The sequence below is a fragment of the Lingula anatina genome, chromosome 1, assembly GCF_051362555.1.
Source record: "Lingula anatina isolate TDL-2025a chromosome 1, LinAna3.0, whole genome shotgun sequence".
NCBI classification, from domain to species: Eukaryota; Metazoa; Brachiopoda; class Lingulata; order Lingulida; family Lingulidae; genus Lingula; species Lingula anatina.
The window spans coordinates 59106593-59128421 of NC_141767.1; the positions used below are offsets into that span (position 1 = coordinate 59106593).

At 33.5% G+C, this 21829-nt stretch overlaps 1 protein-coding gene across 9 annotated transcripts in view; it reads right to left on the reverse strand.

Moving 5' to 3' along the window:
- Nucleotides 1-21829, reverse strand: part of LOC106154683 (proto-oncogene tyrosine-protein kinase ROS) — a 60255-nt gene that overhangs the window by 35901 nt on the left and 2525 nt on the right. For 6 of the 9 annotated variants that reach the window (XM_087000968.1, XM_087000966.1, XM_087000972.1 and 3 more), the window contains exons 2-10: nucleotides 14657-14713; nucleotides 8012-8077; nucleotides 7719-7745; nucleotides 7445-7505; nucleotides 7016-7233; nucleotides 6421-6502; nucleotides 5894-6184; nucleotides 4289-4411; nucleotides 3233-3280 (exon numbers count right to left, since the gene is read on the reverse strand). In XM_087000968.1, the coding sequence (XP_086857094.1) occupies nucleotides 3233-3280; nucleotides 4289-4411; nucleotides 5894-6184; nucleotides 6421-6502; nucleotides 7016-7233; nucleotides 7445-7505; nucleotides 7719-7745; nucleotides 8012-8077; nucleotides 14657-14713 (973 nt within the window). The remainder of the gene's footprint in view (nucleotides 1-3232; nucleotides 3281-4288; nucleotides 4412-5893; nucleotides 6185-6420; nucleotides 6503-7015; nucleotides 7234-7444; nucleotides 7506-7718; nucleotides 7746-8011; nucleotides 8078-14656; nucleotides 14714-21829) is intronic. The other 3 variants (XM_087000967.1, XM_087000969.1, XM_087000970.1) reach the window with 3 other exon arrangements.

Here is a 21829-nt window from a genome sequence, read left to right on the forward strand (position 1 = left end):
ACAATTCTACCTTATCCACGATTAAAAACAAAGCAGAATACAAGCATCTACCAAGCAAAACTGAAAACTGTTAATCTACTTTGCCATCCCCTCTAAATACCTCTTACACAAAAAAAATCAGAATACACAGGATTTTAACAAGCCTAGGAGAGAGAAAACATGGCAACATCTGACCAAAAACTGTAAATTATTAACATGGCTTTCTACATTTAGTTAATAAAATTCACAGTTATATATAAATTAATAACCACAACCATCAACCCCCTCAAAAATATAAAATTCATGAGACCAATACCTTATACACAGTAACCTCATATATTATGTTAAAACAAGGCAGCAAAGCTGTCAAATGTACAGACAAAAACAGAAAATAAAAATGCAGAAAATAGGTCATTTTGTCAATTTTGATGCAATAATAAATAATGCTTATAATAGCACAGTCAATCAACACTGAATTCTTATCATGCACAACAGGTAACATGGTCAATAACAGGAGCAGATCCAGAAATATTTTCTGACAATATGCCAAATTATCTTTGTTGATCCATCCTCCATTTTTGATGGTCTTCCAACAGAAAAAGATAGATACCCGTCAGTGTAAACTTTAAAATCTGACGGTCATCTGGAAGACCCAGAAGATGGTCTCAATCCGCCCCTGCAATAAGATTATAGTTTCAGGACCATGAGAGTTCAAATTAACATAATGAAAATCCCAAAATTTGAAAGACAGTGCATAAAATAATATTACATAATGTTTAAAGTCCAATTTGCTCCATTCTGAGATTCTGAACATAGTGAATGATTGAATCTGAAAAACAGTAAAGATATGAGTTTATTTCCATTTTTGACACTTTATTACACAATACACAACGACAGGTTTACCATCATCTTTATATAATCAACTAACAATATTGTTAAGATGCAGAAAATGTCAAAACAACACCTTTACATATCTAATTAGTTCAAAAATGTGACTGTTAACATGCCTAAGAAATAAATCTGAGGAAGAAACATTTACAAAAAAAAAAAAAAAAAAAAAAAAAAAAAAAAAAAAAAAAAAAATTCACGACAATTGGCCTATAGCTAACGATTTTCCTTGAAATGTGTTATCGGTGTTGCATATATATACTGAACAAAGGGAAAAAATGGCCCCATCATGCTGACTTTTGAACTTGACCTGCATATTATAAATATTCATCAGTATTGTAAGTTTCAAGCCAAAAGGTTAAATTGTTTTTCACTTATTGTGTTATTGGTGTTGCATATACTGTATGCTGAAAAAAGTGAAAAAACAGCGTAACTTCCATAAAAATAGTCCGATCATGCTGATTTTCAAACTTGACCTGCGTATTATGAATATTCATCTGTTCTGAAGTTTTAAGTCAAAAGGTAGCAAGCCTAAAATTATTCTTGTAAGTTTAAAATAATAAGTAACAGTTTTCTTTTCATAACGATTGCAGTAGCAGTGCACAGAGAAGATTTGTGTCAATTTTGATGTAAAATTACATAATAAATTACAGAATAATTATGAGCAATTTTCATTATTGACTTTAAATAACATGGACATGTAGAAATTTTTATTACCATTCAGCTTTATGCCCATGGGAGTTCTGAGTTCCACACTGAATATGCCAATATGATAAAAAAGAATGTTTCACTAAAATGTATAAGTTGCAGCCAAAGAAGTCAATTAGACTGCTTTTCCAACTCGGGCTACATTTTAGACCTTTTTCTTTTTTTGGTTAGTTTGACAATCATAAGTAACATTGTTTTTTATAAGGGACATGATGGCAGCAGCGCCCAAAATTGGGTTTTCTTCAATTTAGATGCAATTCTACATAATGCTTAACAGCATAATGACTATCAATTTATAATAATAAAATATTAGTGGCATGGATATTCAGCAAATGTGACTGGCAAAGGTTTTCAAGCCCATGGAGGTTCAAAGGCACATCTTGAAAGTGGCATGTTGTATGTTCATAAAAAAACTGTGCAACTTACAGGAAAATTAACCAAACAGACTGCATTGCCAATTGAAGTTGTATCTTTGGCCCATGTTTCTTTCTTGAAAGTTTGAGAACAGTAAGTGACATGGTTTTTCTCAAATGTAATATGGTGGCAGTGCTTAAAATAGGGCTTATTTAATTTTGATGCAATATTATGTAATGCTAAACAGCATAATGACTACCAATTTTTAAAGATAAAATATATGTAGCATGGATTATCAGAAAATGTGAGTGGCAAGGGTGGTCAGGCCCACAGAACTTCAAAGTCACACCTTGAAAATGCCAAAAATGTAAATAAGAGAGAACTCGACTGAAATGGGTTTATTTCCTTTTTAACACCTTTTTTTTTACATAAAACAATTAATTTACTGTACTTTTATAATGATCAACTAAGAAAATTGTTGAGATGTAGAAAATATCAATAGAACAATGTTAAATGTTCAATTTGCTCCATTCTGAGATTCTGAACATAGTAAATGATTAAATCTGACAAACTGCAATGATTTGCTTTTTTTCCATTTTTGACACTTAATTACACAATAGATTAATACAGGTTTAACACCATTTTTATGTATTCAACTAAATATATTGTAAAGATGAAAAATTTGTCAAAAGAACAGTTATACATATCTAATTAGTTCAATAATGAGACTGTAAACATGCCTAATAATTGAATCTGAGGTAAAAACAAAACAAGGCATAACTGCATCAAAACAACCAATCAAGCTTATTTTCAAACTTGACCTGTATTTTAGTAAGATTAAGCACTCCTGTGAGTTTCATATCAGTAAGCCTATTGGTTTTCCTTGAAATGTGTTTACAGTGTTGTATATATGCTGAAGAGTGAAAAAACAGCATAACTGCTAAAATAATGGCTGGTCATGCTGATTTTCGAACTTGACCTGCGTTTTATAAATATTCATCAGCTCTGTAAATATAAAGCCAAAAGGTAAAACTGTCTTCCACTTATCGTGTTTACGCTGAAAGTGCATGGCGACGGTGACGACAGACGCAGGTGACGGCAAAATGTACAGACACATCCGTGTCTGTACATAAAAATTACATTTAACTATGCAATGTGAACTTTATTTGTAATCAAACTATAGAAAGCCCCACAACTTCAATTCAGTATACGTAAACAGTATTTGGAAACAAGCAATAACAGTAATCAAACAAAACATCTCCATGGAAATGGCAATGGCACAGCAACCCCAAACCACCGTTACCTTGGACCTCAGTGGAACTGTTATATATTATCTTGAGTCCTGGTGTAGCTAAGGAAAGAAATAGGACTTACATGCATTTCACATGCAGCAATATACTAAATTAAGTATAATGTGTGTATATACATTTGTATGGATCTGTAAAAACTGTATTATTCAAAATATGCAATTATCTCAAAATAAGATCTTACTCTTCCAGTAGTACTTCCTTGTTGTCCCAAATTTGGCTCAAAAATAGCCAGGGACAAAAAAAGTATGTCATTTTTAGAGCTTATCTTAAAGCAAAACATTTCTTAAGCACTTATGTCAAATGCAAAATCAAAACTCTATTCATACTGCTTCTACTCTAAAACTAAGAATCAATATCAACACCTTCGTATCCATAAGCAATTTAACAACAGTTCAGTTTATGAAGCAACAGTAAAAAGCACTGCTTAGGAAAAGTTATCTTCATGGCAACAGAAAGGCTTTAAAGCAAGAGTAAATGAGATAAAAAAAATCCCCATGGGGTTTACTGTGATAGCATATCTAGCATCATTAATGGGCTCTGATCAATGATACACAGTTTTCTCCATGCCTTAGATTGCAATGATAATCAATTACCTATTTCATTTTTCCTCAAAGTGATGAATCGAAAAAATCTCTTTACAGGTCAAAAATTTTAGGGCCCTAGAGTATTACTGACGTTATATCTTACTATAGCAATTTTATCAAGAAAATGTGTAACAGTATATTTCAATCCTATGTTCTCCCTAGGAGTAATAATATCTTAAATTCTTATCTCTGAGGTGTATTTTTTCTTCAAAATGAACACTCTTGTCCTCTGCTGTTTGATTTCAACAAATCTTATTCTTTTTCAAATTGTTAAGCAGGGCAATGTGACTGTCAAAGGTAACTGCTTTTTAACATGGCCAGTAAACTGATCATGGATACATATACGTTTTTGTTTTTGAAAATTTGTCAGATCTGACAAGTAAAAAAATATCTGATAATATCCCTCTTTTGTATATGTAGATATATCAGTGAACCATAATAGTAATTTTTTGTATAACATTTTACCTGTGATATCTGACCTGCCAGTTGTCATAATTTCAGGATCAGCGATGATATCCTGCATGTTTAATCTGTAGATGGTCTTTGCTGCACTGAATACCAGAAAGGGCGGAGAAGAGCTGTCATTTCCTGTAAAAATGAGAGTTATTAATGGGAATATTTTAAAGATAGAACCACTGGCAATAACCTATCTTAGTTGTAGCATATACTACAGGTAACTGTACTGAGCATCGTGCCTGGGAGAAAATTACTTTTAAAGACCAGGGAGATTAATAGCATGCAATTTCACATTACGTGAGAAATGAAAAATAAAGAAAAAACTAATGAAATCTGAAATCATTTCGAAAAAGCTGATTTTCTTCACTAAATGCTATTGACAATTCCCTTGAACAAGTAGTTGTGCAGGTTACTACTAGCCCTTCTGTCCACTGACAATAAAGCTTGCAAATATACAAACACTTGATAGTAAAAAGTCATTCCCATTGCTACAATCAATAACCCATGCTGATTTTCTAAAAGGACCTGCCTTTTTACCAAACCAAACCACTTGGTAAATCTTAGGTAAAATAAGCACAGGATTCAAACTTCTGCGCATACACGTAAAATGTGCCGTTTGAAATAAACAAATGTTGAAATTAACAAACCCTGCCTGTGTTTACCATCTGATTGATTTGATTTAATTTGCTTTCTGGTGTCTTTTTGAGAGAGTATATTGGAAATGTCCTGTTGATTGTATGTAGTAAAACTGAAATCCAGCAGACTTTCTTTAGAATAACATTTATTTCCATTGAATTCCCATTGTATTTATAATGTTATGTGTGGCCCAAGGGGATTTTCCACCCCTCCCCCACTCTTGATAAATAAAATGCTCAATGTGGCAGATTGAAAATGATATTGCAAAATGCATTAAAATTTTTAGGGAGGTTAATTGCAGATCATGCTGCGAGAATATTTCAATGCGAGGGCAAAATTGGCCCATGTAATATTTTAACCTCTGCTTCCGTGTTTAGAGCGCCAGTTCTAATTTTCTGAAAGCGAGGCCATGGTACCAAACACTATGATACAATTTGTAATCTTGTAAAAATTGAGATTTTTTAATGAAGATCATAGCATGGCATACATCAAAAGAGCTCTCAAATCAATATGTACATCATGGACAAAAGAGTAAAAGTAAACACCTGCCCCTTCATCTCCACAAAAATCAAGGTTTAAACCAATTTTGCATAAAACAAGGACTCCCTTTGGCAACAGCTCAATCATAAATTTCCAACTAAAACACTTTCCAACCTTTTTAAGCAATGTGCATCATATCCTAAGCAATGATTATATGTGAACTTTAAAATTAAACTGAGTGATTTAAATATTGACCCTGAAATAATAATATGTTTAACTCTTAAAAGCAATATTTTTCACCTAAACTTAACTAGTCACTTTTAACACCAACTGAAAACACAGGGGGTCATACAGAAGCCATTGCATACCACAGTCTTTGAAAACATTTGTGCTGAAAAAAACTGACCAAATTTAAACACCATCATGTTTGCATCAGAACTAAAGAACCGAAGAAATGACACAAAGAAGAAATGAGCCAAATGACATTTGTAGGCATACCCAGTCCACTGGTGGTAATATTCCCATATACTGCAGGGCCCAATCCTTCCATGTTTACAGCAGCAATGCTCACAGAATACTGGGTACTTGGCTTCAGACTGGTAAAGGTACAGCTAGTTTGTAAGCCTATGTCCTTCGTGATGGTGTCTCTGTCTGGATTACTTAAGTCTGTGAGCTCTACATCATATCTGACCAATGGTCCACTTGGAAACATGGGAGGTTGCCATGACACTTGGATAACAGTAGGAGATTCACCAGAAATGCTCGTCAACTTGGGTGGACTGGCAGGAACTATAATGTAAGTAGCAATATTAACATAATTTGTTGTATATATCTGTCAAATGAAGAATGAGGTTTCCTTCTGAAACATTTAGGATACACAGTGCTAAGTTGAGCAAGACAAACCATTTCCATCACAACTCAAGTGAGAACTGGTGATAATTGCAGTGCACCCTCACATTTTAAGCCCATGTGCATGATTTCCACCACTTCCCAATAATGTTTTTATTCATCTTCATTATACATACCCCCAAAAGGCAGTGTCTGGATGGCATAACTCTCTGGGGTTTCTAGAAGATGCCTGGGTGTGATCACAACCATGACTTGAAACTAAAACAAACGAAGAAATATGTTTGATCACATGTTAATACATAAATACATGTGCATGCTTTCTCTAACAGGCTCAAACACATGAACACTTCAAAATGCAAATACACGCTCTCTCTCTCTCTCATAAAAACACCGACCATTATCAAACACACTGAAAAAGCTTTAAGAACCACTGCAGGATACCTTCTGTTTCTTTTCTCATTAAAATATCAAGTTTTTAACATACCACAAAACAAGACAGACTACATAATCAATAAGTTCTGATTAAATGTGTGTGTGCATGTACATACACACATGCACGTACGCACGCATGCACACACACACACCACTAAATTGTTACATTATATCTTTAAGTTTTATCACAACAAGTACTCAAGACAAGCAGTGTCCAAAATAACTCAAAGGAAATGTTCTACCAAGTACAACATATCTTTAATTCTGATAATAAGTCTAAAAGTACAAAACAGGCTCAGAGAAAATTCTTTAGTCAGCACTGCTTTCTGGAATGTGTACCTTGTACTGTACATAGGGACGGAGATTTTTAACAAGCATGTTTTCATTTCCCAACTTCTCCACATTGTCAAAGTACTTCCAAGTGTCTGGAAACTGGGCAAACTTCCCCTGCAGATGGTATGTGAGGTTGTCAATTGGGGGTTCCCAGTGTAAGATCACAGATGAATGGCTTAAACCTCCAGGAACTAATGTAGGCTGTTTTAGGGCACCTAATGTAGCTACAAGAACAAGGGAGACATTTGAACTGTGTGTGTGTGTGTGTGTGTGTGTGCGTGTGTGTGTGCGTGTGTGTGTGTGTGTGCGTGTGCGTATATGTGCATAATCAATCATTTAAAAATCACTTCAATTGAGGAAAAATATCTTAACGAAAAAATTTTTTTTTAAAATCACTGATAGCAAAGAATTATGAAATCAAAAGCAATTATATACCATTTATTTTCTGCGCATATATATCCATTGCTAAGTTACATCCTCTTGTACAAAACTGCAGCTTTGAAAAGAAAAATGTAAATTGTTTATATTCCTATATAATAAATCTTTACTGTTTGAATAAACTATGTTTATTTTGCAGACTTTTTACTGACAGATGGCAGAGGTAAAGTGATTGAATGATCCTAATGCCCATGAGCAATTACACAATAGAACAAAATCAAATATTAAGAAAGCTTTATTATTTTAGCATGTTTCTGAAATGGTAACTTACTTGATTTTGATTGCTGCCTGAAGAGTTCTGAAATACAAGTATTCAATATCTCACTGGTAAATTAAATGCAAACAATTTAACTTTTTTGCAAAGAATATATAATGTAAACTTTGATAAGTTAAAATAAGACCCAACAGCAGAGATACATGTAGCAGGCAAGGGACAAGCTGAATAAATCCAGATCCTCTCATTTTATACACTACTATCCTCTAAAAGGTTCTCTGCTAAAAGTCAAGAAGACATCCTAAAATAGATAATATAGGAATTAGTTCTAATAAAAACAAAATACTTACACATGCCTCACTGCAGGGTAGGACATTATTTGCACTCTTCCTCCATATATCACAACCATTCTGGCACTGAAAAAATTATATATATTTTGTATAATATGCTACCTCTATTTAATATATATATATTTTTATGAAAAAATAAAAAACAATGCAATGTATCTATCTATAGAACATTCACACAGTATTGGACATTGAAATATTATTTCCACAGAAATATATTTCAACAATATTGGCAGATAGACAAATAAAAAGGCGCAGATATATATAAATGAATAAATGTTCATCTAAGAATTATTTCAACATTTCGAAAATATTTACACACAACTTGCTCACTGCATATTTTTATTCAAACTGTGAGGTCGATCTGTTTATAAATTGTGAAATGTGTATATGTGTAACCTTTGATGTAATGATGTCTAAAGAAGCCATTAGAGAAAAACACTATGCCCCTGTGTTACTATGTTTCCTTAGACACCTTTCAAACATCAGTCAATTTACTAAAATGTTTAATTAAAAAAAAACACCAAAGAGAACTTAACAAAAACATCATTTCCTCCCTCTGCTCTTGCAATTTTTTCCTTTTCAAATAACAAATTTATGCTCATTAATTGGCATTGTAGTAACATTGTTATAGCTTTTTATGAATAACTTGCAGCATAACAACTCTCAGATAAAAAAATACAACTAAGGGTGCTTTCCCAGAGATTTAGATCGATCTAAAGATTAAGATTTAGATCGACCTAACTCCCTGGGGGTTCACGCTAAATTGCAGTCAGCCGAGCGGGCACCATAGTTAATTACCCCTTTACAGCTTTTAGTAGGCGGGACAGATGCTTAAGCCGGCCAAGCCGACAGTAATCTAGTGAGACTCCCCACAGGGATAGATCGATCTAAAAATCTATGGAAATGGGGTGTAAGTCTGAGGCAGAAGTCAGACGTAAAAGTAAAGATGAAACTAATAGCAACAGGTGAATGTGAAATATGGATCTAGAATGTCTATAACTTATCAAATGGTCAAAGAAGCAGACATCTAACTGAGAAAAATTGTTGGTCAAAGAGTTGCTGATGATGAACCTTCATATTTCATTAATTTTGGGGAGAAATATTCCTGATAGAGGTTAAAAGATAATGGGAAAAAGAACAGTTTTTCAAGTATGCAGAATACAACTGTTTATAGGATTTCTACAAATTTAGTGGACAAATTCAGAGATGTTCCATGTATTCATTGTGTTTTTTGACTAAATTTTCCCATTGAACACCACAGAGATACCGCGAATGCTACCGAGTCAAAACTACCAAAAGCAATTCCATTATGTTAAATTAATCAAAAATTCATTGAAATACAACTGATAACTTTTTATCTGCTTTTTTATCCACTTGATCAAAGGTATCTATCTGGGATTTTCTTGCCAAATTGAATTCTCATCAAAAAAATTTTTCTTTGGATATGATGTTTCATTACATTTTAGTTAATAAAATAGCTTTGCAGAATAAGTAGATGTAAAAAATAAGACTTAGGGATATTTTCAAACACTGATGTTATACCCTTATCTAAAACCAGGAAACACAATATGGGCATGATAAGGAACAGATTTTCTTATTTATTGCAAAAAATGGAAGTTTGCTTATATATCTGTTTCTGGGAAATGCTTAAATATAAGCATTGCCTTTCTCTGTCAGTTTTTGTCTGGATTATTTTTTTGCCTGTCCATCCTTTTCTGGGAACTTTCTTCATGGTGTATGTGCATTTTCACTAACTGCTTTACACAATAGAACAATCCTTGATCTTCAATTCAAAGCAATTAACATTTTAACAGATAGACTTATTTTTATTGTCAATATTTTTTCAGCGACTACAAAAGATGGAAAGAAAAAAACATCATCACAATGTTATCTTCTTGCTGTAACATTTATTCTGACAAGAGCATATCAAATAACAGAAGCCACTGCTCTGGAACTAATATTCATTTCCTCCAATCTTTCAGCAGAAACTACAGAAAAAACTATTAGGATAGGATCAGCAACATAACCCAAAACACGTTTCCCAGGTTCTGACAAGCCGTCAAATAGATGTGATGAGAGAAAAAACAGGCCATAATCATTTAGTGAGAAAGGTTTGAAGGATCCTACTCTTCAAAATGAATGCTGATGCTATTAGTGATTCAATCATGCAATTAAGATGGAACTCATTAGACTTTGTTTGGAAATATTTATGTTCAGCTATTCACACCCTTCCCAGAAGTTGATACAGCCACTTAGAGCTCATCAATTCCAGACATACCTACTACTGTGCTCTTTTCTCACCCACCTGAATATTTGCACTCTAGCCTGTGAGGAAGCTCATTTATTTACTTAGATTGTAAGGTCATGGTCAGTTTCAAATGATCCTGTCTATCTTAAAAACATTTCTCTTCTTACATTTTGAAACTGCAAGTTGGAATTGAGCCCCTTTCAATGTCTGTTTTATAATAATTGGTTTGGATATTTATATATGTCTGCCATTTGTGTACGGACAGGATCTTTTCAATAAGGAAAAATTATCCATCTTTCAGTCACATAAGTTTGGGATTGTTAATATGCTTCTGGGTAGGATTTGTAGTGCTCTTACTGTATAGAATAAAACTATAAGGTAGCCTGCTTTTCAGTTTTGTTGCCACCAATCAATACACATGTTCTGATCTTAAAGATTTTATTATTCTTGTTTGTGATACTTCCTTGCAGAATTTTCACATGGTGTGTTCAACTCTCAGCTTTTTGGTGATTTAAAATAATATCAAGAATAAAAATATATAGCACTGAAATTAGTGCTGATCTGATTAGAAAAACAAATGTAACTGGTTGCTTGATAAGTACAGCACAGAAATAACTTAGGCAGACAGGTACACTGGTCAAAAGTAGCAAACACATTAGTGTCAAACATACATGGTGAAAGGAGAGAAGAAAAACAACATCAAAACTATTTGGTAAATCAAAAATGAGCTTACGTAAGAAAGATGATCATGAAACACTAGCCTTCTTATGAAGTGTTTTCCAAAGAAAATATACATAGGACCTCAGAAGGAGTATAACTTGAGTAATATTTTTGTAGAATCTAAAATCAAAACCTTTTAAGCACTTCAAAACACCACTACTGCATACTCTAAAACACTTCTTTGGTCCTTAAAACACTTGAACCCTGAGGAAATAGTGAGGATATGTGCACTAAATGTAAAATATCAAAACTGGAACAAAGACAAACAGAAAGAATATCTTATTGATAGTGACCCAATACACCATTAATATTAAGTTTTATTTGTTTCATGTTCGTTTTAAGTATATAAATAGTTCACAAACATGTTTTTTTAACAACAGGAATAATGTTTTTTAGACTTTTAGTGAAATTACAAGTGCCCTAAAACTGTTTCACAGTGGAGATAATGTGATCACTTATACTCACTGGTCTGTCTGACTGCCAAATTTCTGTCAGCAGAATAACTATGATAAGGGATTTATATTTATCTAATTCTTAAGATTTGCTTGGAACACAAAGACCAACTTATTGAAAAAAAAAAAGAAAGATCATAAGTAACTAATTTTTAAACTGGTCATCAGTCAATAAAAATATTTACTAGAAAAATAATCCAATCAGGCTAGTTGCAACAGACACAATTGAAGGCTATATATGTCCACACAAACAATGTCTATAAAGACTACATGGCAGCAAAGCAGTACTGATAACTTAACCAACTTAGAACTGCAACAAAACAACCGAATTTAGATACACAAGTGGCAGACAGAGCAAAATACAAGCAATGCATTGGACTTTTCCGACTCTGGATTGGGAATCTGAACTTTATCTGATTCTGTTAAATTGTTGTCTCTCTTGGGCAGTTAATACCAATTTAACCCTTTTTGACTCATACAGCTTGACAGGATGAAAAATTGCCAACTCAGCATGAAAGAATTTTCAAAAAATGAGCAAGTACTAGTATGTGAGAGTTCTGTTTTCTAATAAAAATGCTTTATAGATAAAGCTTTGTTATTACTGATTGATTACAGTCAAAATGAAAAATTGAAAATATACAAATCATTACTAAGTAATAAATGTAGAACAGCCTGCAGTGGTGGACATCCATCTACTTCATGAAGATGATTGAGGCTATAAGTATAAGAATTATTTTATCTAAGTGCCATCCTTTTCAATCACAGACGTCATGTTAACACTGTACAAAGATTGTCTCCTGCCAAGAAGTCATTGACATGACCATTATCATTACCCAAATCATGTATATAAAATAGTAATCATATGATAAGCAGTCCACTTTTTCACTTGAAAGTAATAGAAAACAGGACCAATGCAGAGAGAATAAACCACAGTAAAATTCCTAAAACTAATTAAATTAGAGTAAGGGAACATTCAGAAGTATATCTTCATCACTCTATTCATCCTTTATGCATGCTGTAAAGACTTTTCAAGATGACAGGTGGCATAACAGTGAGTTCCTCATGGGTGTGCTTCTATATGATGAAGATTCGCTATGCTGAATGTCTGCTATGATGAAGGTTCCCTATGGGGAAGGTTCACTATGCCTAATGGTTAGCAATGCCAATGGTCTGCTATGACAAATGATCATTATTCCGAAAAGTGTACAGCTAGAGCACAGAGACGATGAATAAAATATACTTTACTTTTTATATAAAATTATAATTACCTCATAGTAAACTGTAATTAAACATGAATGTTAAATTCATGTGCACCTCTGCACTGTATTTAATGTAAAATTAAATTATAATGAAGTTATGTATCAGTTAATTGCATAATATGTAATAGATACAAGTTAAGCCTAGATTATCTTACATATGTGAAGTGATGTCCGTACTGTGCTCGTATACTGGCCATAAATTTCATATACAACATAACCTAATTTCTTAAATTTCATATTATGTACTAATGTACAGGCATATATATCAGAACACTCAACTTCAGCAATCTCTTTACTTTCAAATCTATAAATGGTCTTAAATGCTGTTAGTAGTGTTAATTATTTTCATTAACTTTTACTGTAACTTTTTCTTGGTTAAAGCATGCATCTTAACACATTTTAAAATGATGTGAAACTAATGTGCTGTTGTAAGAACAACACGTCATTATCTAACATCACGTCACATAAAGCTGTCCCCTGTCCCCTGACGCTGTTCAGCGTGTTGGGCTACTGAGAGAGGTGACCTGCACCAAGTAATATAATAGGCTCTTGTTTTGAAAGCAATACCCAAAGTCCTAATAAATATTGATAACTGAGCTTTTTTGGGAGGTTAGTGGCCCTAATTGTCCCACAAAATATTTCAAGTTTTAAAGCATGCACTCATATAGCTTTGCATACTACAGCAATTTTGTTTACCCATGCTAAATAAGTACAGGCGCTTTGTCAGCACCTAGAACAATATCCCACAACACACTCCTTCAGTGAAAGTATTGCTAAAAACACCTGTCTGCTGAATTTGAACTATTTCTAACATATCAGTGCATGTTTTTCTAACTGACAGCAGTAGCAAAATACAAATTGCCATATTCTTATTCAAATGACTTAAACAGCTAGATGACATTTCACTTTTCCTGCTATTACGGAAATATGTGATTTCCTCTATCTGGTTTCATGAATCATTACTGCCTACACTTTAATCTCTCTGACTACTCTTGTCATTGTGACTGCTAAGAAGTGGATAGTCTGGTAATCAGAAACTCTAAATGTAAATTGTTTTCAATAAGTCATAAAATAGAGAACTTAAAAAGCAAATTCTTGTCTCTTCATGCTGGCAGGCAAAATATTCCAGCTGTTTACTGAGCTTAAATCTCTCTAAGGAATCACAACACCAAGAGACGAAAAATGAAAAAAAAAATGATTTGTCAGCTTATCAAGCAATATGAAATATCAATTTGCTGGAAAGTTTATAATGAAACTCGTGGGAGGCCATTTGGTATGGGATTAGGCACCATGAATTGATCCAATACCTTACCATTTTTGGTTAGCCACCATGCATGCTAGTACATAGTTATCTGTTTCTTGTAAATACAAGACAAGAACATGTTTAACTTTGAGAGAAATCAATGAAAATATGATAAAATGTAATATATTTTTGTCATTTTCTTACACCTCTCCTGATAATGTCTTTCCGATGGAAAATTGACATCGAAGAATGAGTCAAATATTTGGTTCAAAATAATGTGATACAAACTGCATTGGATGCTTTGTCTTGGTTTGGCTAAGGCTTCATTTCTGATGAATGCCAGACTTTCTTGTTTTGATAGATGCATGGGCGACCAGCTCATACTATTCTCTTGGACACTGAAAATACACTTGTCAAAACGAATTCCAGACCTCTTCCTATAGCAGGTGCAACAGGGAAGAGAATTGATATCCCAGAGAATGATGCCCACTAACTCACACTTCCTTGAAATCATACATTATCATGAATAAAACATAACCTATGAAAAATCAAATCAAGGATGCTGTTGAAAATCCCTGAGAATGTGACTTTCATGACTTTATAGTATCCATAAACAAATATTTCAACTGTTATGTATTAACAGGGTTCTGGCTCTTAATTCTGTATGTACATTCAACCCTTGTAATGGGTTTAAAAAGAGAATGCATGAATGTTTTACACTACCTGTGTTTCTCTGCAAGATGTGTTGCACTTCAGATCATCAAAGTAATTCACATCATTCTGGAAAAAAGTGTTAAACTTTGATAAATATAAATTGAAAACACTGCATCAATCTGTAAGCAAAACAATGAAAATTTAAAGAATTTTAACAAATTTAATGAAAAAAAAATCCCATTTGCCATCTACATTTTCACAGGAAATCCCAGTTTTTTAAAAAATCAACAAGTCACTCATGACACTCATGACTTGCTGGTCATGCCATTATTGTTGCAGGAATCACAAAATTATCAATCTTCATATTTTAAGTTATTTGATCATTATTATCTTAATTAGGTACTCAAATGTGTGATATAATATAAATGAATAGATCTTATAGGTTCAGTTTATTCTTAGTAACTGTTGTGACTTTCCAGTCTGGCTAATAGGTACAACCAGTGCAATTTATGGGTTTACCTTGACATCAGGACCATTATCATACTTCTCCTGATATATGATCTTTTGATTTATTTTGCTAACAGAGGTCAATTTTTTACATGAATACATGTAGATGGCAATTTGTCAAGTTACCCTAAGCTATTTAAGAAGAGGTTACCAGTTGAGAGTTCAGAAGGTAAAGTCATATGTCAATGTGACTGATATTAACTGAGGCTTCCATCCAATTTTAAGACCACTTTTCCTTTAACATATGCAATATGTTTATTTGGAACTTGAAATGTTAGGTTTTATTAGGGATGCTTCATTATCTGCATAATGAAATGAAAATCAAATGTTACAATCAAAATGTTTTAAGTTTAAAATCCTTGAAAATTTTCAGAGAAAGGGTCACTGTTAAAAGTATATAATGTGTGTTGACCAATTTCTAACAACTTTTTGACACTTGCTTTTGGCAGCAGAAATTTTTAGGTCGAACAGAATGAATCACCCTCATTAATTATATTTTTCTTTGTGGGTTTGTTGAAAGCAGAGTAGTAGACTGTGGCTTTTCAAAAAGCCACAGACTATTGCCTTATTGCTGGCCGAGCTAACTTAAACATTTTTGCATCATAAAAGTTATTTTTTTTACCCCCACATTTAACTTCCAAATGCCAAATTGTGTAAGCCATTTTACAATCTTAAATATTCAACTATGCCTAAAAGAAAAGAAATTAACAACTACGCAAAGTTTTACAAAGCAATGCAGAAGAGTTCACTGACTAGTGATAATAATGTCTGGTTCACTTTCCCTCAGACATCTAAAGAAAAAGACAATTTAGAATTTTGATAACTTTTCAAAGGCACTGCTATAACTCTAAATGTCATAAAGTAACTTAATGACTGAATGACTGTATGTGCATCACTTCATTTTCTTGAGGGTATATTGGAAAGAGGAAACCTGAAATAATGAACTTTAGAGAAAGCATTCCCTTCCAAATCCAGAAAATACAAAAGTTAGTGGAAAGAAATAATTGAAACCCCATCAATTTTCTTAGCAACTACTGGTTACATTCTATGCCACATGTTCAGCTGTTTTTTCACTCACTAAATCTAGGAAAGCAGACTGTTAGGTATTTTTCTGCCCATCCCATGACCTGTGTGACATTTTGGTATGGTATTTCAACTCTGTGGCACCTATCCATGTCTTTACACTATCAAAATTACGTTGCACTTCATGTAGTAACATGAACCTGAAACACTAATCTAAATCTAAGAAAATCATGTTACTACAGCAATATATGAAACCATGCATTCCCTTGAGCGTGTTTATAGGATGATATAGCACAGATTAGTAGTGCAAAGCAAGCTTCTGTGGCACATTTCCCCATTATTTTTCCGTTGTTTTTCCGTTTGTTTCTGCTTTTCTTTCTCTTTACATAGTATACTCATACTGTTTAACTAAGTGATTTAAGTCTAAAATCAGTCTTGGCAAAGACTATTTTGATTCTAGAAGACTTAGGCCATTCTTTTTTCAAAACCTCAACATCTAGAGCACATTGCAATAGTCTTGACAATCACATCCATTCTAAATAATGACAATAACTTATTTGAGTACTACCTTAACTGTGGGGCAATCATCCAAAGAACATTCTTAGACCAATATCTGAAAGCTGAACTCACATAACTGACTGTCCAAGTTTGGCTGTCTTATCTAAACCTAAAAAAACAATACGTTTTGTGACAGAGTAGAAATAGCCTAATTTGACTTCTTCATCTACTTCTTCATCATCTACATAATGGGACTGTTCAAAAGTTACCTGTATACATACTATCCACCTCTATCATACTATTTCAGCCATCTTTTTATTGTTTGTTTAAAGTAGGTGTTGAATTGTGCTCCTATTTAGAGATTGAAGGGGAGCAGCGGGATTGGACTGAAATGGCTGGAAAGAAGGGGGTTAAATGGGATTTTTAAGAAACTAGGATGGCATTTTAGAAAATGAGAAGTACATAAGCGGCTACAATGAAAAAAAAACCCTATAGCCAGAAGAAACTTTTTTATCTCTGCACTTCTGGGACAAAAGTCGGGGATCATGTTAACTCGCCCGTCTGAGTATCTATGAGTTCGTGGGTATGAGAGTCTGTGTGTTAGTAATTCCTACTCTAGGAGCTGTTAGGGGGTAATTAACTATCGTTTAGCAACTTTAGTAGGCATGCCAGACAGCTAAGCCAATTAAGCTGAAAGCAATTTAGTGAGAAACCCCTTGAAGATGGATCGATCCTGTTAGATCAATCTAGGTATGGGAATGGGATCTTAGCGTGCCAGGGGCTTGGACTGTCCCTGGGGGTGGATAATTCCAAATTCCTTTCATGCTGTAATTTCTGTTATTTCTAGACCACTATACCTGGGGGTGGACAATGGTAAAAGTGCAGGGGAGTACGATAGCTACTCATCAACGCCATCTAGGTTGTTGTTTTTTTTTTGTCAGAGGCAAAAAGAGGAAGTACATAAAAACTTTCAAGATAAAACACTGAGAATGATCTTGAAGTTGACAACTCTATTGCATTAAAACAACTGATCTATTTTACAACCTGATCTTCTCATTAGGATAGCTCAGTTAATATTCCTGTTGATATATTTGTTGGTGCTTTTTCTACCTAAAATCAAGTTTCAGGAGTACAGAAACATCACTGGCTCACATCTATCAAGTGGCTGCCATCCATTAACTGGCAAGCTATACTTATTTGTATGAATGTCAGATATCTAAAAAAAATCATACAAGTTTTTTTGGCGTTTCATCTAATTTTTTTGGTTAGTTTTCCTGTATATTTTACACCGCATACCACATAATCTTGATGAGGTACTTTATGGTTTCCTGTACCAGTTTACTCTATACTTCCTCATTCATCTGACCATACTTTTCAATTTGCAATTTCAAAAGCTGTTTTTAATTGCAAAAAATGTAAACTTCTATTTTCAAATCTCTTACAATCCCAGAATAATGCTACTGTAAAGAATATTCAAAAGTAAAAAAAAAACTTCCTAAAACCAGATGCTTGTGAAAAAGGAAGTGACCCAACCTGAGGTTCTGGCAGAAAATGTGCACTTAAAATTTAGTTTTTAACCACTCAAGAAACATGTAACCTTCCCTTCAAAAGTGGTAAAGGAACCTCTACTGTAAAGGACAGCTGGACCTACTTAACTTGGATTAGAAAGAAACTCATATAATGAGATGCTGTAGAGGACATCAGAGAGGTACAATATTTATTGAAGGAATACAAAAAGGGGTGACAAGTGGCTTAAACTTAAAATAGAAAAAAATTCAAAATGTTTTACACATTTATTTCATTCACTGCTCTGTGCACTGTACACTCTCTGTATTATATATATATTTTTTCTTCTACAAACTCTACATAAATTGGTTCTGTTGAATGGGAATAAACATTGGCACTAACAAGAACCAAACATGATGTGATTAGTTCTTTCAAACAGCAGGATTCTGAAAGCTGAAAGTGCATACATATACATGCCCTTTTAAATTTCTCCATAGCACCTGTCAACTGTAATGTGATCTTTAACTTTAGAATTAGCAGGCAAAGTTGTCAGGTGTCCCTTAATATTCTAAAAATTCCAACGCAAATTTTGAGGAAATTTCTCATTTTGTAGCCCAGAAATGCTGTGTGTAAATGATACACACATGCATGCCAATGCTATTTGATAGTTGCTGTTTCCATTCCAATTTGAAAGCCTACAATTTTTGGCACCACAAACAACTCAGAAATTTTAGTCTCGGGGGTAAGAGAAAAAACTGTAGGCTGTTTTATGCAATATGCAAAGGAGAACTTCACAGCTGTAAAAGCCATCCAGTGCTAATAAAAAGTGATCAACTGCAAAAAAGTCTTGCAGATCACAGAGTGGGTGTAACTATGATTATACATAACTGCTGAAATATGTCTCACACTACATACCAGTAAGTAATTCACACCTGATAACAACAAAATACCTTTTTAAAATGCAAATACCATTTCCTGTGCAATGATGCAAATATTTGGGCTTGTTTTTTACTTTCATAAATTTGTTTTTCAAAACATTAATGTTTTTTGTGGCTATCTTTATGAGACCACAAACTGATTTTCTTAGTCTCTTTTATATGTTTCTTTTCACACATGACATATTAGTAATATAGGGGCAAAAAATGTGCTAAATAATTTTTTACAAAGGGAGGGTATCTATTACACTGAAGAACCAAAAATTCTTTTGCAATTGGTGAAATTCAAGCTTTTCAAAAATTCAAAAAAAGCTAAACGAATAGATTCATGATTTTACCTCTGCCAAGGAGGTTATGTTTTCACCCCTGTTTGTCTGTCTGTCTGTTTGTTTGTATGTTTGTCTGTCATCAACATAACTCAAAAGGTTATAAACCAATTTTGAAGATATTTTCAGAAACTGTCAGAAGTGGGCCAAGGAAGGGATGATTAGTTTTTGGTGGTGATCCGGATCAATTATCAATCAATAATCAATAATAATCAAAAAATGCTGCCTTGGCGGAGGTCTGCGCTCTCGGAGTGCTTTTCTAGTTTTAATTATGTTAGCTTATAAAACAAACTCTATTTAAAATAAATGTGATAGCCATTGTTTGATGTAATACTAAGTACTTATATATGTATCAAAGCACCTTTTATGCATCCTTTATATATGTGTGAATGCGAATTTTAAAAAAACTTGCACATGTCAGAACTGATTTTGCATTTTCTGTTGGTGCTAGTTTTTTTGAATACTGACATCAGCACTGCTAAATCAACCCACTGGCTTTGTTCTTGCCACTTCAAAAGTTCATTTGCAGTGTAGATCCTTGCCAAACACGGAATAAAGATACTGTTTGGTTTTATAAGATTAACAGTATTAAGGTCATACAAATGAATTTTAAATTGAAATTAAGTGTAAAACATATAATTTTCAACTTTTGACCTTATCTTGCCCTCATTAAAGGAATTTCAAACTATTTTAAGAGTTACCCACAATATTGTGTTCGTGCATCAAATTGAATATGTGTACAATAATGTAAATCTAATGGTAAAAACATTGTTATTCCACTCTTGCACAAGAACAATGTTTCGTATTAGGTATCATATTCAAATATATCCACAGTTCTTTATTTAACCCATCTGTAAAAGCAATACTTATATGAATTTACATTTTGTTCAGTGATTTCCCAGTCTTGTATATTTCCCACCACTCTAACCCCAACAGTTGAAGAGCAATTACCTAAACAATGAGAATGCACAAATGGAAGTTTGGAACAATCATGTAAAATTAGTCTAGGGAAGTCCCTTCACGGTCATGTAAAGATAGTAAATTCTGTTTTGGATATGCTGGTGATAGCGTCTAAATTCTCATCTGGAAACTTCAATAGAGTGCTTCAAAATTTTCAAACTGGTGGTCTCTTCCATAGTTAATATGTCCACTTATCCAAAGTAACACAAAAAGATGTATCTGGATAAACATCAGAGAACAATCAGAAATGTGCTGGTACTTGATGGAAATAACTAAGTTGCAGTATCCTGAAACACTTGGTTTTAAATTTTGAACATTTCCTTCATGTTGAAACATGAGGCAAAAATACAACTAAATGACACATACCGTTAATTTTTGTTCAGGACACATAAAAGATTGTTCAGATACCAATCAATGTTAGAGGTTATATAATCAATAACACACATACATACACTAACACACGCAATACACATATACATTATAGGAGCAATGAATCTGATTTTTTTTTTTTGGGGGGGGGGGGCAGCACAAAAACCTTATGATATTGTGATTTAAGAATTTTCTTGAAAACAACAAAAATTTCAGTGAAATCACTCAGATCACTTTCATAAGTTGGTTGTTATGACATTAACCACTCATGAATTCAAAATAACTAGTCTTCCACATACTATCAATCATAACGTGGAAATGATCATGCTAAAAATTACAGAGCAAAGGAGTACAAAATTAATTCAAGACATTGGATTCCCCTGCCATTTTTTTATTATTCTTTCTGATACAGTGCACAAATGCTGCAAGAAAAAGTTGTTTCAGCATACCTGCATGTGTTGAAAGTGATAGTATGTGGTGTATTCTATATATCATGACAGGTGCAAGATAGGCTAAAATAACACCTTTTCTATCTGCTGTCTCAGCAGGTTGGCAAACCACTTCATTCTCTTGTTCTGATTCCGTGCACTTATACTGAAACAAGCACAAAATAACAACCTTGATATTGGTTTTATGTAAACTCTTCGATCTAAAAGATCGATATAAAGATGAACAATATTTATAAAGATGAACATCCGCTTATTTCTAATGGCCCAATACATGGGCTATACAGGACATCCTTGTTTCCTTCTGCTTTTGGTAAAAAACTCTCACAGATTGAAGATAGCATGGTTTTCAACATCATCATCATCATCTAAGTTTATACTTGTACATGTGCTTGAGTAGGGGTTGGGTTGGGGTGGGGGTGTGGGTGGGGAGAGAAGAAGACGAGCCTTGGCATAAATGCAGTTGAAAGTTATGAGATGGGACATTCAAAATTAAGTCCATCAAAAAATAAGATTTCCAAATTACAGAATAACATGGATTTGCAGATTGAATTCAACCCCTTTAGCTACACATCAGTCGTTTATATGCTAAGCACAAGTTCAAGTTATGTCTTATATTTGGGTGAACTCTGGAAAATGAATTCCAAGTGTTTCTGCAGCCCAGTTTCTGCA